Genomic DNA, 18,537 nt, shown 5'->3' on the forward strand with positions numbered 1-18,537 from the left:
AGTGAATTTATGACGCGATGTGGGACACTTGTTTTATCAATAGCAAGTGGTAAACATCGAGGACATATGTTGTGCACCTTTGCAAAGGTCAGTCACTCGTCACATTGGCTGATGCTAATTGGTTTGATCCCCTGTGTGGGAGGAAATCGGCGTAATAGCAGAACTTCAGGTGTTCGAATTGCTTGTCTCAATCACATGAGTGGATAAATTTGTTGGGAGATGTGGGTGAATATGCAGGCAATGAACGAAATAATTCTGGGGCTGGCAGAGACATCAAGACATCTCTCTCACCCGTCTGGCCGTGACCGCATTTAAAATATAAATACGTTGGAGAATGATCCACACTTTGAGTGGATGAACACTTAGCATTGTCCCCGGAGTCGGAGAGATTAGGCGATTTTGGTTTTTAATTGCTGGAGTAACCCCTGGAGGACTATTACTTCCGTGAGCGTCCTGCACGGAAAGAAAAGTTCTTTAAAAAATACGGAACAGGTCCGCATTTTTGATGAACAATTCATATCTTTTCTTGGACATTCTGGACTTTTCCGTGAAAATTCCCCGAAAGGTTCCGTAATTTCTGTAATTTTTGAATGCTGTTTTAACTGCCAGATGACGGTGCAGGCACATATCTTTAACAATGTTTTCTCTCCATCCAGACGTTCGTATAATCCACAGAAATAAAGGAATTCAGATAGAAAATCGATCACAAATCATTGGATTAACTCGAGACGTTATTTTAATTCCCAAGAAACAAATAATTCCTCCAAAAAACAGGAAGTTTTTCACTTCCATTTCCAACTCGTGGAGGACACCCAGTCTGGCGTGATCTATCCAGTGACGTGCCAATTCTACGTTCCCCAAACATATTCGCATTCGAAACGACCTGTTTTCGAGATCATGTGGCAGTGACATTGAACATTGCAAGACGAATAATTTGAGACACCTCCAAGAAACTGGAGGACACTCATTTCTTGCATTGGCCTGTGGCAATGTTGCTGTCACCACGAAAAATGTGTGGCAATCCAAAAAAAATCTGTCCAATATATTCCCAAAATATTCAACAGCCTATTCCCTCCCCCCAGCCCTTGACAAATTCCAAAGAGAATGCGTAGTGAAATTTCTCGTACGACGCATGAGCCAGTGGAATCTCATGGAGAACAGAATTTCACTCAGACAACAGGAGCTTGGAATAGCTGACCGGTGCGTGGGTCGACCTGGTGGGCGACCCACAAGGGTGATCATGACAATTCGTTCGTCGATACGACAAGAAAAAAAAAACCCAAATCGCAACAATGACACAAACAACGGAAACACTGACGTTTTTTTTGTTGACGTATCGTGTTGTTCGACGTTCGTTTGTGTGCACCGGCTCAAACGAGAGACAGAAAGCCCCCCTCCCCCCTTCCGCGCCCCCGGGGCAGGCGAACTACATCTGCGAGGGGTGAGGGGTGGACAAGCAAGTTGCCATAAATGTCGCGGGTTGGTTTCTGTGGTTCGTCGTAGGGTGGCGCTCTGGTTAACCACCCGGAATATACTTGTTCGCGATTTTTGGCGGCTGACGCCCAGTGTTAGGTCCAATCCTCGAACCGAACGGTCAACCGAAACTAGGTAATTGATCAGTTTGATCGACACGTTAAGTTATCTTCATCACTACTATTTTCATTAAAAAAAAATAAACCATTGAATTATCAATTCAAAGTTCTTCACTCGTTCATTCGATTCTGTGCGCGATTTTTGGGGGGGTGATTGTCACTCAAGAAGTTGATAAAACTATTTACCCCCGGAGGAACATCTGTTGTGATCAATTTGTGCTGAAGTGGAGGAGAAACGCTGGATTTTCGTATTTATGACTGGAGAATCTCCATTCCCCGCATACCAATTCCATTGATCATTAATTGATTAATAATGCACACCCCATCTCATTAACCTGCAATAATTTCTGAGAGAGAAATTTCTGGGAGAAATTCTCGTGCCCACCGAAGTGGTCGGAAATCGCGAGAAAATTTGTCTTAACAGGGTTATTTCACAACAAGGGGTTGTGATTTTTTCCAGTACTCGGCTTAGGGGTTTTCACCCAAAATTTCTCTCCCTCCGCGATCCCAGAGTAGTTTAACATTCAGGTTGAGTAAAAAAAAATAACAAAATTCATTCTTCATGATTCTTTATCATTTGATCGCATCTATTACTCATCGCTCATTTACCTCGATTGATGCTATCAATTCCACAGCTATAACAAGCCAGCGGTATGAAATACCGCCGATGACCTCTACCAGGGTGACACATTAACCGCATTCAGAACGCATTTAGCTGAAACGCATATAGAGCGTTTCAAGTATGAGCTATATCGATCCCAGGAGAATGTTGCATGCGTGTGTTGAATGTAATAAGAAGGGGTGAGGGAGGGGGGTTGAGGCTAGTCGCCGGCCCTGCACCGTGAAGAGGAGCCACCTGGTGTTAATCCCATGCAGTGAATCAAACAAATGATTTTTCGGTTATTTTACTTGGGCGAGGGGCGGTGGTATCGTTTATCCTAATAAATTGGCACGTTTCGGGCTTATGTAACATCTCATTCGATATTTATACACTTGAGTAAAAATAGCACACGATCGCGACTACCAAACCCACTAAGGTTCGAGAGCTCGAACGAATGATCGTTGGGTTATAGATTTTATTTTATTCAACTATTGCTATCGCTATTCGCGTGAATTCGTGAGAGCTGTGGGAGTCGTTAAAGGGGAGAGATGAGGATCGTGGAGGTTGGCAGACTCGACGGGTACTTTAACTACTTGATTTTGGACGGAGGATAACGTCGGGGATTTTTCGCAATTGGAATGCGCGAAAAAAATTGGTAGAAAAATTTTGAATGTTGGGGACTAGATTGTGATTATTAGTTGTGCAGATTGATAGTGGGATTCTTGGGTAGATGTGCAGAAAATGTCCAGGGCGAGAATATGGAATTTTTTTTTTGAGAGGAAAATGGAATGGAAAAAATCTGAGTCGATTTTGACTGTTGGTCAGTTTCCAATGAATATGTCGGAATGGGAGGGATATTTTTGTGGAGGAGTTCACGGGTTACGAAAACAATTTCTTGACAATTTTTGAAAAATCCATTAGCTCCCGGGTCATTTATAGTTGAACTATTTCAGGAGACGAGACTCGAGGAATTTCCGGTAAAAATCGCGTGAAAGTTTTGAATTTGATAGTTTTTCATGTAATATTCTATTTTAGATCGATAGTCGAGGGAACAGTCGATGAAATTCAGACAATTGATCATTTACTTCAGTCGTTCTTCAATCGAAAATCTCTGTAAAAGACGCAGGAAAGTCCTACATTAATTTTAGCTGCGTAGGATTTAATTTAAGACCTATTTTCCGTATGCAGTGAGTCAATTCTATTCTCGTCGGCCGTGAATCCTATTCAAATTAATAACTCATTAAAAATGTAGGCTATGACGAGTTTGTGGGTGTGCTTTTGGCGAAATCAGTGGCACGCAATATTTGGCTTTGAGCCCCTGGTTATATTTTTAAGCGACGGTATGTCATCGAGGGGAATACGATTTGAACTTTATAATTCGAGACGTCTGCCAAGAGAACTCCGGGTGTTTGATCGTCAGGCGAATTCACCACTGATGATTCCTTAGTTTTTATTCGATCGTTCGTTCATTACGACGGTCCTGACGTCTCAGACACGAGTGGAATTATTGGGTCAGTGTCAGCCGAGCGTATGATGTGGCGCGAGGGGGAGAGGTGGAGAACAAATAAATCGGTCAAAGTCACACGAAAGTGTAACGACGCTGGTCCCGTGGGTAAATGGAGGGACGCGGGTTTCGTTGCGAAGCCTCGGTCCACCTGTTTTTGTACGGATTGAAGAGGTAGAGAAGCTAAAAATGGCCGGGGGAGTCTGCCCGGTCCCGGACTGCATCACTGAACTAAATTTAACGGCCGCGAAATCCGGGACTCTTGCGTCACGCCGCCAATTTTGTTTTTTATTCGAGGGATTTGGCGATATTGGGAGGGAGGGGGAGGGGGGAAGATTAGCCTGATTTATCGTGAATTTATCATGAAACGCGAGAAATGACGCATTTGAATGGAATGAAATTCTTTTGCTCCAAAGAGGCTTTATTGCAATTACCGAATTATTTGTTTACATTCATGAAACTATTCAATTGAGGCAAATGAAACTAAAAATTGAATTTTCATTTAATTATAATTATATTTATTTATTTAATTTAATTATAATTATTATTGTGAAGATATTGATATTAAATTAATTAATTTTATTAAAATGAATCATTTCTCTGGTGAACGGACAAGATTGAATATTTTCAATATTTTGTCACAGTATTCATTTCTTGAATATTGATTTTAGCGAACGAGAAAGTGGTCGGTAGGAGTAGTAGAGAGTACTCTCACGGAGTGACGATATAACGAATTTGAGACAAATACTGAGCGAAAAATGAGTACGACAATGGACGCAAGATTCAAGAGTAACCTCGCGATGATTGGCCGTAACGAGCCAATCACCAAGAAGGCCAAGTTCTGGCAGAGCTACGTGCGAGCTCTCAAGGGTGAGTTCAAGCCCCGAACTCGCGATTCCATCAACCGGTCGATCGATTAATTGTTCATTACTGCGTAATTAAAGGTACCGATGACATGAGGGCACCCGAGCACACCCGCAGGCCGAGAAGCATCTTCGGCAGCGACTTCCCCGAGCTCCACTCGTCGTCGTGGCCATTCGGAAAGTCGATCTATGACAATCCCCTTCACGCCTCCGATCGCATTAATGTCCCTGGATACAGGTGATTATTGCAACGGAACTTCAATTGGGGGGAGAGTGTGGAAAATAAATGTTATTTTCATTATTTCAGGTACTTACCTGTTCATCGTGAGATCTACGGATACTCTCCAAGGCAGCTGTACCCTCACCAGTACAAGCCCGTCGAGCGCTTCTCTGGTACGTACTAAGCACGAGATCCCCCACGTCCGGAGTTCGCTATCTGACTGGGAAATTCACCAAAACATGAAAAAAAATAATAATAATAATAAATTCTAAACCATCGAAAAGTGACAGCGCGAGTTCATCAATATCGCGAATCAAACTAATTGATATTCTGACAATGTCCTGTCGCTTAAGCGCCAGGATTCAGGGTCATCGTCCTGAAGCACGTATTTTCCATATGTAAAAAGACTCTCTCCTTTCTCTCTTCACCTCTGTTGTTGTCTCATTTTATTTTTGTTTTATTTTGTCGTTGGTCATGGGTTCTAGTTCAAGATCACTCTCCGCTCGTTTTAACACATAAATTAAAATGAATGGATCTTTTTTGTACTGCTACCCCATGGCATTGATAATCCCATTACCCCTAATGATCCTTCGCCCTGCCTGCAAGCCTTGTCGTCCATGTTACACGCCTGCAAAGAGCCTTGTACCCCTCGTACCGAGCGAGGGTGCAAGTTACATGAAATTTTTTTTTTTATTCGACGAAACGTGGAAGATTGTATTAATTTATTCACTCAAACGATTTCATCAGCATCCAGTGGATCTAATGATCACCAAAATTTTTACTTTACTGGAGATGGATTTAGTTCGATAGTCTGACTGTTGTCAGTCCTCAGTTAATGATCGGTGAGACAAGGTGATGTTTTTAATCGTCGAATATTAGAGAATTGCAAAATCATAATTTTCCGATTTTTTTATCTCCTTTAGTTCAGAAATATTGACGATTAGAGACATAAAAACTCATCTAGTCTTGTCAAGTCACTACTGAATTCATCCATCTCAGGAGATCACGGAATCAATCCCACATACAGAACATTTTCAGTTGAAGATTTTTTCATTACAGTCAAAGTGTGATAAACACTTGAACAATTCTCAGTTTAATTAGAACTGGACAGAAAAATTTGTTTTGTCAATTTGATTCCCTGACCTCTTGAACTGCGAATTAATTCCAAAAATTGTACGCATGATTCATCAGTCAAAAGACCTTAATTATGAAATAACAAACTCGTATTTCTCCAATGTGTCTGTCTTTGTATATCGTTAATTAGTGTTAAAAGAAAGTTCATTAAAAGAAGATTGAAAACCGATTTTTTTCCATTTTTTTAATGATCATCCAAGGCGTTCATAGGCGTACGCACGCACGCAATAGTCAGTGAAATAGATATCGAAACGACAGTTATTCCCAAGTCGATCAGTCTCACCAGTATTCTTGTATCATTCGTTAAATATCCTGGTGTATCATCGTGTATGCTCAGCACTCGTGTGCACTCATCTGATTGTCAATGGCATCATCAGCAAACTCCAGTTTCATCGGAGCATTTGTTGTCGCATCAGCAATCACCTTGGTGCATTCTCCAACTGATTTCAGACGATATACCGAGAGAAATGGTTTATCTCCATCGTATGATTGATTTGAGCAATCTCAGGCAGCAGCAGATCATAAGAAAATGGAAAAATCGTGAGAGGGAGGTCTATGGATCGCTGCTGAAGATTAAAATATTGAGAAATCGACGAGACTAGATATCTCACGGAGTTCTCTTGAATTTTTCCATCGAGTCCGATGACGAACTGGGATTTGTGATAAATGTGCACGTCTTCAGGATGACTTGATAAACTTGGGAAATGCGTCGAAACACTTTCAATTGATCTCAAATTGATGAGTCAGTAGACATTGTTCAATCGTAATGTACTTTACGTGCGTGCGAACGTTGTAATTATTTGATTAATAAATTATCCCCTCGATAGACGTAGTGAAGGCATATTCATTAATGCCTCATGATTGTTATAACTTTGATAGAATATATGGAGTTTGATAAAAGCAAGAAAAATCTCGTGATCGCCGAACTTCGTGTGAAATCGATCTAACAATATCCGAATGTTTCGGATTTAATCGGTCAATCACTAATATTGCACGGAGAGAAATATTTAATAAAAATCACGAGAGAAAAACGCGAAGGCGACGTAAATAATGTGAGTTGAAACTGAAATGGTTCCGTATAATTGGACCACACGTCTGATCATCCACTGCGACCGCGTAATTTTTACTAAATATTTCTCTTCGTCTGAATGACATATTTCCCCGAACCAAAATAACTAAAATACCCAGTGATTTCTGTCTTTTCCGGGGATTGGCATGTCTGACTCTCTTCGTTATCCTCGTGATAAACTCGCGGTTCAGGATTACGTAGTCTCCGTCGACCAGTGAAGAGCGGAGACTTTGGTGACGGTAACGCGACAAACGATGGAAATTGAAAATTAATAACAAGTGACGGAAGTCATTGATGTTTAATTGATGACTATTATTTGTATGTTTTGTATGTTTCTTTATATAATCCCCCCTTGGGTTGGAATGCGCAGCGAAACCGTACGATGCTGATAAAGCGTGGAATGATCATTTGGACCGACTGGCTGACATCGACCGATTGTATCCAAGCTCATCGCCCCTATTAGCTCGTCACAGGCGTCCCGCCCTGTCTACGAAACCGCTGTTCGATATACACGGTTGGTACCCTAGCAAAAACTGCATTCAAAGCAAGTATCGGGGAGAACACATGCCTGTGAAATTATTCCATGGAAAAATTACTGTACTGACGTGCCACTGATTACCAGCGAACTCTTTATTTTTTAAGAATCCAAAATTTCACGAATTAATTTCCAGAAATTGGAGATGGATTTTTTAAAAATAGGGACTTTTCTGGGAAATTACAGACATATCTCTCTGAATTTTTCTATCGAACTTTTTAATGCAAATTCTTTGAATTAAGGATAATTCTTCAATGGGACAAAACCAGTAAATTCCACGTATTCTCATTCTCATTCTTTCTCTTCATTCACACAAAAAAAATTCATTTTCATCTCCACGAATATAAAATATGCGAAATCGCAATGAAGAATTTTATTCTCAATTCGTGAATGATGTTCTCTCTCGAAAAAAAGACCGATCAATTCAACCGCTGCTGATACAAGGGAACGATAACATTCTCTCGCAACGATAATTATTCGCATGCTGATGAGGCATAATGAAGCTAGTGATTGAAATGAAAAAGATGATAAACTTCTCACGTGATTGAAAAAATCATTTAGGAAAACTACTGGACGACTTTTTCGACACGTATCCATTGAAGCTAGGAAGAAAGACGTTCTTCGATATGCTGGAGCCATCCCCATCGGCACCGGTCACCGCCTTCACTAGAGATCCATGGTGGTATCCATGTTATGCACCATATATCCCAAGCTACGCTCAATGGAGCACCAGCCCCTTCTATTTGAGGGACAGCTACCTCAGCCCCATTAAACGTAATTACCTGTGGAGCAGACACCCCCTCAGGCCCTTCGGTATGTTCAGGCAGACACATAAACCAATGAGGAATATTCATATTCAGTTTTACGTTCGAATTTATTTATTATTTCTGATTGTTGCGTGGTATTGGAGATTGAGCAGTGGAACACCATGAATTGAAGATATTTTTTATGAATACAAAAGGTGAATTGACTAGGGGTATAAACTAGATATGGATATATTTTTATTTATTCTATTATGAGAACTATCTGTTGTATTTGTTTTTCAATCAACATCTGTTCATTTTTTTCTGTTAGAATATATCTATGGAAAAACATGAACAGTATTAGGGTTTTTTATTCAATTTTCGCAAGTCCATTTGGATTGATTTTATGGAAAAATTTATGCCAAAGAAGATTTTCCGATCAGGTACCACTTCAATCGATAAATGCAACAATGGGAAATTCTGAATTGTTTGAATTTCATCCTAACTTCATCAATTTTTACCGCAATGACGCTTTTAAATTTGATCTCAATATTTTTGAACGCATCTCAGGTTCTTTCAACGAGCAGCTCAACGCACGGTAACTGACAGTCCCCCTCCCGTCCCCCGAAAAGGGGAAAAATCGCGTATTTGAATCGCCCTGAAAAGTCCTCGATTAAATTTCACCATGTCGTTTGTTTTTCCAGACAACCAGGCGGGTTTCCTCGCACTGTTGTAACCCCGTGAGGCCCATCAGGATTTAAATTCGCGGTATCACAATTTACATGAGTTAGCACGATTCCCAGCCTCGAATTCATTAAAGTTTTATCAATTTTCATAATTTTTTTTACATTGAATATTTTTATGTCCATGTTTTTTGATCATTCATCGCGAGCATGAAGTCTTTTACAATTTTCCTCAGTATTGCGCTAGTGTAGAGGGTGAATTGTCTGCCAAAGAACAAAATACCGCACATTTATATGTTGTATGTCAGGTATTGATATTGAGAGTGCAAATTTTCAAGAGATACAAAATGTTTCAGGACAAAAATACTATTACTATTCGCAGCCCGTTCCAAGATATCACTTTACCAGCCCGTGGTACAATAGCGAGCATGGTATATTATTGAACAAACGTGAGCAATTATTCTTGATATTGATCAAGTGTCTATGAATCCCCTTTTACCCCCTATAATTGTGTCAATAATCAATGAGTAATCATGAATCACTGATTGAAAAACTGAAAATTCCAATTCAGAAATGATAATTATATAGGAGAGAATCGGGGTTCTCGGATTTTTTTTTTAATTTACGTGATAATTAGTGTTAATTGTTTTTATGGAAATTTTACCCTTATTGGAGACCAGGGCTCCTGTTTCAATTGAAAAATAATCTTGAAATGGCTTCGTGTCGATCTCTATACAGAAAAGAAAATATTTTAAAAACTAGGATCAATTTATTTCGTCCAAGTCACAAAAATTTTAGAAAATTCCAGATATCGACGGAAATTGTTAGGAGTCGCTCCCAATAAATACATTTTACTGTCTGTGTTTTTTTTTAATTCTCAATTCAGCGTATCGCTCGTATATTTTTATTCAAATTTTTAGGCACTCAATTTTCAATGTTTTCAAAAGCCTAGGAAAACCACTGATTTTAAATTTTTTAATTTTATACTTCTGCAGTTTTTCTCTCAGTGTATCAATCAGGATGTATAAAAAATAGAGTGTAATTCGTTTCCCCCCAAGAAACAATACTTTTGACAACCTCCAAGTGTCAACTGACTAGAAAAAAACATGATACCAATTGCGGCAGATCATTACCACCGTTTTTTCTACTAGCACTTACGTTCCATTAACCCATAATGACGATGTTTGCCGGTAATACGACGCGAGAAAGGATCCATTACATTACTTATAGGCATTAGACATACGTGCCAGTTATGTCAAGTAAGCCAGAATATTATAATACCATTTATTTTTAATTATTCAGTTGATTTTCGTTCATTGAATATCCTTTGAATGTGCAGTTTGTAAGGAGTCTTTACAGGCACTCGCAAATGTTATTTATTTAGTTTTTTTTAGTAAAGTGCGCAGTGGGAAATGTGAAACGGACGAATAGTAGCGTAGACGCTTCGCTTACCGCTTCAATTTTCCATAATTGTTCCTTGATGAGAGCAAGTGAGATTAAACCTCTCTATATTACGAGGACAACTGTCATATCGGCGTTCAGTGTATCCCGAAGCATGAATTTACTTTATAAATGTTTTTATTTTTTTTGCCAGTCATTCATGTATTATTAATTAACAAATGGAAATTTCTTTTATTCTGGGAATTAGAAATATCCAGTGGATTAAGAAGATTTTCGAAAATTTCCCATTATTTGTCTTTCAATATTGATTAGAAAAATTCAGACAATTTTTTAATTTCATTTCCTCGATTGCTAAATCAATTTTTATGATTTTATATGACCGCAAACCATTGATAATACATGAAATATAGATTAAAATACATATTGAATATCCCCCCGATTTGAGTGACCCCCAATATCCAAGGATTTTTTTTTATATTCAAAAACGTTAAACGTAATTCAATTTTTTTTTCAACCTGACGACGAACAGTGCAATAATTATCGTTTAAACTTTTTTCAGCTCACAAATATTAGATGATATCGCGCGTCCTCCTGCTCGCGGAAGTAGGAAGCGCATCAACGAAGTGAGATCGAAAGAATTGTCTATATGAATGAGAAAGAATAAGAAATTGGATTTATTTTTGGGATGAGATGAGAAGACTCGTGGGAAACTGCCCGGGGCTGAGCAGAGTAGCTGGCCTTCTCCGACCATAGCTCGCCTACTATTAATTGATTCTTAATTATAAAAGAAATTTATGAGTTATCCCTTTTTTTGTTAAATTAAATTTCGTTTCTACGTAATTGTTATCATTGTACCCAGTTATCATTGAAATAAATCTACATCATGACTTCCACGTTGTAAATTCATTAATTTCACTAGTAAATAAAAAAAAGCTTCAACAGAACACAAATATGATTTAAACCACCCTTAAAAATTATGTCAACAACCCGAAAGTTGCTATGAATCTCGTAAAAAGTGAATGTTCATGGAAAATTAATTTGAATCATTTTGAAAAATTTACAACGATATTTTTACAACAATAGGGATATTTATTATCTGAAAGTTTACAACTTGAGGTGTTTTTCTTATTCATATTATTCTTTAATCTTCGCCGTCGCTCTATAGATTCTGTTTACGTACTACGTTATGTCGAACAACCGCAAAATAATCATGTTGACATAAATGATAGATACACGAATAATATAATTGAAATATTAATATGTATTATTCAATCAGTGATGTGCACAAGGTATGCCCTTGTAAACGTAATTTCCCATCGATTACACCTGAAAAAAAAATCTTTTCAGATAAAAAGGTAGGAGATAAAGTCTCAAAGAAACGTAATGTCTCCACATTTTCTACCACAGATCACAATTAATCAAATCAAAATTAATTATGTTTGTACAGTTGTAATAATTATCTCACGTAATTTTACATCTTTCGCTCGTTACACTAATCATTATACCATTAATTAATATTATTATTTTAATTTTGTATTTTTTATAATTTTTCTTTTTTACCTCAAACGGCAATTAAAGGACACGAGAATATTGCAATGCCCACCTAAGGCGAATCATTTGATCTTACGACACAACCTGGTACATTTTTAACTATCGTAAACGATAAAATCAACGAAAAGCAGTGGTTAAGTGATCACAGGAGATGGATAAATGTCTTTTGGATCGATGGGTTTTAGAGAAAAATACCAATAGATATTTTTCATAGCCAATAAAATTATCTACAAATATCTCCATATTTTATTTGAAATTATTCGTTCCAAAGACATTTGACAACCTATTACCTCTGGATATTTTTTTTTCTACGGATAATTCAATTATCTCATTACTAAAGTTATCCAGGCCTCCTCGACGTCATCTCCTGTTTTCTCAGACAGGAAAAAATTTCATTAGAAAACCTAGTCGATTCGTCAGAAAAAGCCATTGAATTTTTACGAACGAATTCTGAACTTTAACGGGCCTCTAGTTCAATAAAAATTGTTTTATAGTTAAAAAAATCATAGAACTGAATATTTGGGGAACTTTTTTTATACTGAGGCATTTCCTTTGTGGGATGTTCCCATAAAAAAAAATGAATATTTGAGTTACCGAATTTCTATTGGAATTTACATCAAACAAATGGACACAAACTCATATTCTATTCATTTTTTCGGTAGAATATTATCCATTGAACCGACAGAAATGGCCAACATCTAATACAAATCCGATGGAATTTGCCACTAAATTCACTAGATCTCAAATCTACAACAACTTCCACTAGATCACCTCTAATTTCCCTCACGAACCATTTCATTTCACATTAAATTTCTGAGGAAAACTTATAATTATCTATACAGGGGCATCGCCATAAAAAATACTGTTTATCATTTTTTATCTCTTCAAAAAATCTAGTCATTCACCCTCGCATATTCACATAATTCACGGTTAGTCATTCTCACACTCACAAGTCGGCGTATCATTTCTGAGGAAGTGACTCAAGAAGAGACATATTGTGAATAATATCAAATGAAAGAAGAAAAAATGCATATGTAAACAACGTGCGATGCCGCTGAGTAAGCGAGAAATTAAATGACCGAACAAACATCACGAAAAGAAAAAATTAACTCATTAAAAATTGTTCCACAAGAGGTGTATCCTGCCCCCAAGTATCTCGCAATAAAAATTAATAAAAAAAATTAAATCCAACTGTTAACGAGCCGACAAACGAATTCTCAGGGAATCCATCTCAATGACCACGAGTGATCAGTGACAATGTTAATCTAGTTTGATAAGCAATAAATAAAGTACATTCACGAAATGCACGTTAAAGGCGTATCATCCCCACTCGTAAAGACTGGAAGTACGAATTTCAATAATTAATGCATGAGAAATCAAGTTAAGCTCTAATAATTCAACAGTAAATCCATGAAAAAAATATATAGAACCAATGAACTGTCAATAGTCAACAGGAAGAATGATTAATCGTATTTTCATAATTTGTTATTCATTTTCTGGCTTTCAACCCTGTCATCACTCATATCTCTCTTCACCGTCGATGGCTGGTCTCCTTTTTTTCCTTTAGTTTCTTTACTGACGATTTAAACGATGCGAATCGAGGAAGAGGTACTTGTATACGTTCGACTGTGGCGTTATGGGCTCAATTGGATAATACGTCGTCCCACAACTGAAACACAGGAGATTGATTATGGCTGCGGATTGTTTGATGATTGTGAACACAAGGTGGCGTGCTGAGGATAATTATTTTTAGCAGTGTCACTTGGAGAATATTAGCCAAAGTCTTTAGACACAGGCAAGTAAAAAAATTTTTATACTTCTCGATAATAATAAATTTTGGAAAAGAATTTTGAAATATATTTTGAGTTTTTTTTATAGGCTGAGAGAAAATATTACGCCAGTACCACGATGAGGATAAGTAATATTCGTTTAACCATTGAAGACGGATTTTCAACAGAAAAAAAGGAATATAAATAGGAATCAAATCTGGCTCTGCCAATTTTTAGATGCTAATGATTTAAATCGCCCGATTTTATACTGCTTGCTCCTATTATTAGCGAGCTCTCTCGTTGGAAGTGTTTTCATAAAAAAAAATGCTCCCTCGTTATTTCGTAGGTGAATGTCCAAAAACATCACGTTGGACTCATTATTTTCACCACTCGAGTGAAGAATACCCCTCACCTAGAATGACATGAGTGTTGACTGCTATGCAGGATCAGCTGGGTATGACGATCATTTTTTGCTCTTTTTGGTTGGATTCTTCTGGGGTGTTGATGGCCTTCCAGTCTGCGTCGCAATCATACCGCCGTACTGATATTTAGCTTTTTTCTCGGATGGTTTCAAAATCTAGCATTTGTAAAAATAGAATTTTATAAATAAAACCACGAAGGAAGTACAGTGGAGTTGTTTTTAGAAATAAAATACGTTCAAGGTACCTGGAAGCTACACATGAGATTCTCATCGACGCTCATCATACCTCCTGCATTGTCGAATTCACCACAGTAATTCGGAGCTGAGAATAGCGTGACAAGTTGTCGTTTTGCGAAAAATTCATAGCCATCTTCAACTACCTGATGGGCTCTGCATATGAGATCCATATCGTGACGGTTCAGGAATTTCGATACCACGTCCGGGCCGAAGGTGAAGGATACACCTCGATCATTTTCTCCCCAACCCTGAAATCATGAAAACGAAGGGGTGAAAAAATATATCGTGGAATATATATTACTTTTTATCGAATAAATGGTAGAATGAAATGTCAAATCATGAAGGAGGAAGTAAAGACTTACAGGCTTTCTACAAATGTTCCCTATTCTTCAACTATTAGAAATGTTTAGTACCTGTACGTCTTTATCTGGATCAGACCAAAGGAGATCGCAAAGAAGTCCAGTGTCTGGGACGTCAGTTGGTCTCATGATCCGTCTGATTTGCTCCATCCCCTGGAAATTGAAAATGAATTTGAGTAAATAATCAACTCCGATATTTCAGAAAGAAAAACTGATAGAAAGCAAGGAATTTCATATTTACCTGCAGATCTGGACTCAATCCCCCGTGACAACAGAATATCTTCTCATCAATAATAGCAGCGATGGGTAGACAATTGAAGCAATCCGTAAAAGTCTTCCATAATTTGATATTATACCTGCGCTTGCACTCATCGTAAAATCCATATATCCTGTTAATACTCGCGCACTCATGATTACCCCTCAGGAGAAAAAAATTCTCGGGATACTTGATCTTATACGCAAGCAATAGACAAATTGTCTCCAAAGACTGTTTACCCCTATCCACATAATCGCCGAGGAAAAGATAATTCGATTCTGGTGGAAAACCACCGTATTCAAATAGCCGGAGTAAATCGGTGTATTGACCGTGTATGTCGCCGCATATTTTGAGTGGTGCTTCCAATTCCAAAAGTATTGGCTGTTGCAAAAATATCTCACGGCTCTTCAGGCACAATCCACGCACCTCAGCCTCGGTCATGATAACCGATTTTCCAGGACGACATCCTCGAACTGCGTCAGAAAGATATTCCTCGCTGAGAATAGAAAATTGTGTGCTCGAAAACGAAAAAAAAAAACGAAACAATATCCCAACTATTGCATCATTTCGCTCTTAAGGATGTGTAGTGGAAATCGGAGGCACTCGAGGTATTTTTTATTATTTTTTCAACTGATAGAGGGAGTTATCTCGGTGTTGATAAATATTATTAGTTACCATCGCAAGTTGATAATAATTTATCAAAAATCAGAAGCAGTTGATTTTTCCATGTAACTTATTTTTTAAGAAATTTTATACAGAAAATCCTCTTCCTGAATTTTAAAAAGAAATTAGAAAAAAATTTTGAACGGGTGTTTGCAGTACATATAATTGGATTTCTCGGAAACCAAAAAAATGAAATCATAATCCAAGTATTAATGCTATTCATTAAAAAATCACAGGCCTTAAATGCATTTTTTCCACATTAATAACAGTTCTATTGAGATATTTCCCATAGAAATTCATCCATGTAAATATATCAATTTTTTGGTTCAAATATTTTACATTGTAAGTAACAAGACAAACAAAATCGCATGGAAAATTGAATTATTTCCACTTTTTCTCCTAAATAGTTTCCACGGAACACACGTGGAATAGCTGTGGAATTCATTGCAATCCGCAAAAGCTAATACTGTTCAACGAATGTTCAGTGGAGCTTCAATGGAATTCTCCATTGCCGATTTTTAATAGAATTTTTCTGTACGTTTCAGAATGGATTCAGTACATTTTTTCACATTGATCTCTATTTTGTTCTATTTTTACAATTTTCCAGCAGATGCATGGCCAATTTAAAAATAAATCCCTAGCAAATCGGAGAAAAAAAACATTCAACAGAATCTTGTTTATTTAATTCCACTAAAGCCATGACCATCGATCCCCTCTGATAATTAGAAATATTCTTTTAAGAAAAAAATTGATTTTATCAACAAGGGACGTACTTTCTCAATGAAAACTTTCGTTGGGCTCTTGGATAGATGATAACAGTCTATTCAGTTGAAAAACACTCGATGCCCAATATCATCGATTCCCTTCATCGTTATTATTTTCAGTTTTATTTATAGACACGACCGTGAAGAACTCAGCCATGCAGTTTAATGCATTTCACGGTAGTTATTGGATAAAAAAAATCCACAATGAAAAAAAAAGGGAAAAAGTAAGTTTAGAGTCGATACAGGGTCTGTACGTTGTTAGCAAGTCCTTGGCGAAGGTAAAGGGTCATTGTCTCTAATTATTACAGTGTCATGTATTTATAATTATCAAAGTAGCACTACAGTTTCCTCGGGTTTCAGGAGTAAGTATCAAATTCAATACTGAAATGGTGAAACGTAACAGAGGGCAGAACAAAACAAAGTGATTATTCACACCTTGTTGAATCCGAGATTATTCCAATAACTATTGGTTTCATTGCAAAATGTCAAGAGGAATCAATTGAACTTTTTGACGCCACGAATATTCAGCGAATATTCATAATTATCCAGGAAGAACTGAGAGCAGTCTAAAAAGATCTGACTTTTGGACAATTTCCATTTACGTTTCATCATCTCCACAAAAAAACTGTGATCTAGCGAACTATCCAACGTAATATTGAAATAAAAATAATCAGTGTTTCGTCCTGCGTACGTGTACTCCACCTTAGATTAACAAAAACAACAACAAACCAATGAAACCATGCTCACACCTCAAACAACAGATACAGAAAACAATAATCAAATAAACAACTACGTAACACGATTGCTCTCAACGATTTTACCAGCAAACTCTGAAAGGAATATATCTGCTAGTCTGCCTTTCTTCTGGACCTGATCATTATTCTGTGTGTGATATACTTTACCGCAAAATTATTCCGACAAGAAGGCATGGTAGAAAGAAGAAACAGACATGTTTGTTTTTTTTGTTGGCTCATCAATAAAAATGAGTCGACTTTTATCGAGAATATTTTTATCTACAGAGATGATGTGAAAGGAGAAAGAGGAAAAGAGAGGTGGATTGGCATCTTGTCCTTAGATGGTGATGAATTATCGAGAGCAAGGTTGGATACCTGGCTAAGAACAAGGTGCCAATGCCCGGATGCATGAAATCAGGTGAAATAAAACACGAAACTGTTGCTAATTGAACATTTACGCTCGAGTTTCACCAGTGACTCATCATGGATGTCGATTAATTAGGGGATAATTGAGAGTGACGGTGAGCAGACTTGAGAGGCACTTGAAGAGCGACTTGATACACTTGTTTCTCATTTATTTATTTTTTTTTTAACTCATGGTTAGGTTAATGCTGAGTGGCTGATGCTTTGTGTGATACGAGTAGATCGAATGACGGTACATTGATGACACTTTTTTTTAATGCACAACAATTGTTCAGTTATTTACGTACCTTCCAGTAATCTCTGTATCAAGCTGTCGATGTTCAAGTCGACATCCGCCATTTTTTCCACAACTTGATAACCGTGGGACCTCGAGACGATCGCCCAACACTGGGTCAATGTTTGTGGACCGCTCGGTGCCTCGAGGATTCGAGATGCGCACGCCGATTTGCCCCTATGTACTTAGCCATCGGGGGGTTGCAAATGGAAAAACTAATTAATGTAGATGATTGTATATCGTTAGTACATCATTGTACATATATTGATTTTGTTTGGAGTTGTGTGGATAATTAATAATTATCCGTTTAATGTGGTCTATGATGTTGGCCGGAAAAACAATAAAAAATCAACCTTTTTAACTGAACTGTAGCTAGTTTTGTAGAAAATCCTTTGCAGATCATAGATACAAAGGTTTGCTTGTTTGTATATATCCCAATCAGCGATTAAAATCAAATTGTTTACCCAGCCGCCAGAATCGACGGTGACGTCTCTCAACGCCGGGGTCAGTACTAACTTTGCGCCGGTCGGTATGACAGATCGGCGCAGGGGAAGAGGGGGGCGTTATTTTTGGTGGGAATTTTATTTTATGCGATGGCTCATCGGGGCGATTTACAAGGGCTTCGTTCGGAGGTTAATTATAGAATTCACGCACGCGGATTGATGCCGCGGGTTTCAGACATTTCCGAAATTATCAGGAAAATAATTGGGGGGTTGGATTTCCGGTAAAAAAATATTTTTA

The 18,537-nt window shown here is 37.7% G+C and overlaps 2 protein-coding genes and 1 long non-coding RNA gene across 10 annotated transcripts; 2 read left to right on the plus strand and 1 right to left on the minus strand.

Moving 5' to 3' along the window:
* Positions 1 to 1,451: 1,451 nt before the first annotated feature.
* LOC135163778 (uncharacterized) lies at positions 1,452 to 11,238 on the plus strand. Of its 6 annotated transcripts, none has more exons than XM_064123573.1 (8): positions 1,452 to 1,608; positions 4,369 to 4,567; positions 4,642 to 4,798; positions 4,868 to 4,953; positions 7,354 to 7,497; positions 8,080 to 8,331; positions 9,301 to 9,393; positions 10,905 to 11,238. In XM_064123573.1, the coding sequence occupies exons 2-8, from the start codon at positions 4,456 to 4,458 to the stop codon at positions 10,916 to 10,918; spliced, it is 858 nt and encodes a 285-aa protein (XP_063979643.1). In that variant the 5' UTR covers positions 1,452 to 1,608; positions 4,369 to 4,455; the 3' UTR covers positions 10,919 to 11,238. The 6 variants fall into 6 exon arrangements, with proteins under 6 accessions (XP_063979643.1, XP_063979646.1, XP_063979647.1 ...); XM_064123576.1 differs by having other exon boundaries at positions 8,080 to 8,292; XM_064123577.1 differs by lacking the exon at positions 9,301 to 9,393 and adding an exon at positions 8,966 to 9,029 and having other exon boundaries at positions 1,453 to 1,608.
* LOC135163777 (serine/threonine-protein phosphatase PP1-beta catalytic subunit) lies at positions 11,019 to 17,965 on the minus strand. Of its 3 annotated transcripts, XM_064123570.1 has the most exons (7): positions 17,810 to 17,958; positions 17,187 to 17,261; positions 14,924 to 15,411; positions 14,737 to 14,835; positions 14,332 to 14,571; positions 14,078 to 14,242; positions 11,019 to 13,565 (listed from the first exon to the last, which is right to left on the minus strand). In XM_064123570.1, the coding sequence occupies exons 1-6, from the start codon at positions 17,859 to 17,861 to the stop codon at positions 14,129 to 14,131; spliced, it is 1,068 nt and encodes a 355-aa protein (XP_063979640.1). In that variant the 5' UTR covers positions 17,862 to 17,958; the 3' UTR covers positions 11,019 to 13,565; positions 14,078 to 14,128. The 3 variants fall into 3 exon arrangements, with proteins under 3 accessions (XP_063979640.1, XP_063979639.1, XP_063979642.1); XM_064123569.1 differs by lacking the exon at positions 17,187 to 17,261 and having other exon boundaries at positions 17,810 to 17,965; XM_064123572.1 differs by lacking the exon at positions 17,187 to 17,261 and having other exon boundaries at positions 14,924 to 15,434; positions 17,810 to 17,940.
* Positions 13,553 to 14,210, plus strand: LOC135163780 (uncharacterized). The gene is made up of 2 exons (XR_010299188.1): positions 13,553 to 13,691; positions 13,775 to 14,210. It is a non-coding gene; the product is annotated as an uncharacterized LOC135163780 (long non-coding RNA).
* Positions 17,966 to 18,537: the final 572 nt, after the last annotated feature.

This window comes from Diachasmimorpha longicaudata, chromosome 6 (genome assembly GCF_034640455.1).
Source record: "Diachasmimorpha longicaudata isolate KC_UGA_2023 chromosome 6, iyDiaLong2, whole genome shotgun sequence".
Taxonomy (NCBI): domain Eukaryota; kingdom Metazoa; phylum Arthropoda; class Insecta; order Hymenoptera; family Braconidae; genus Diachasmimorpha; species Diachasmimorpha longicaudata.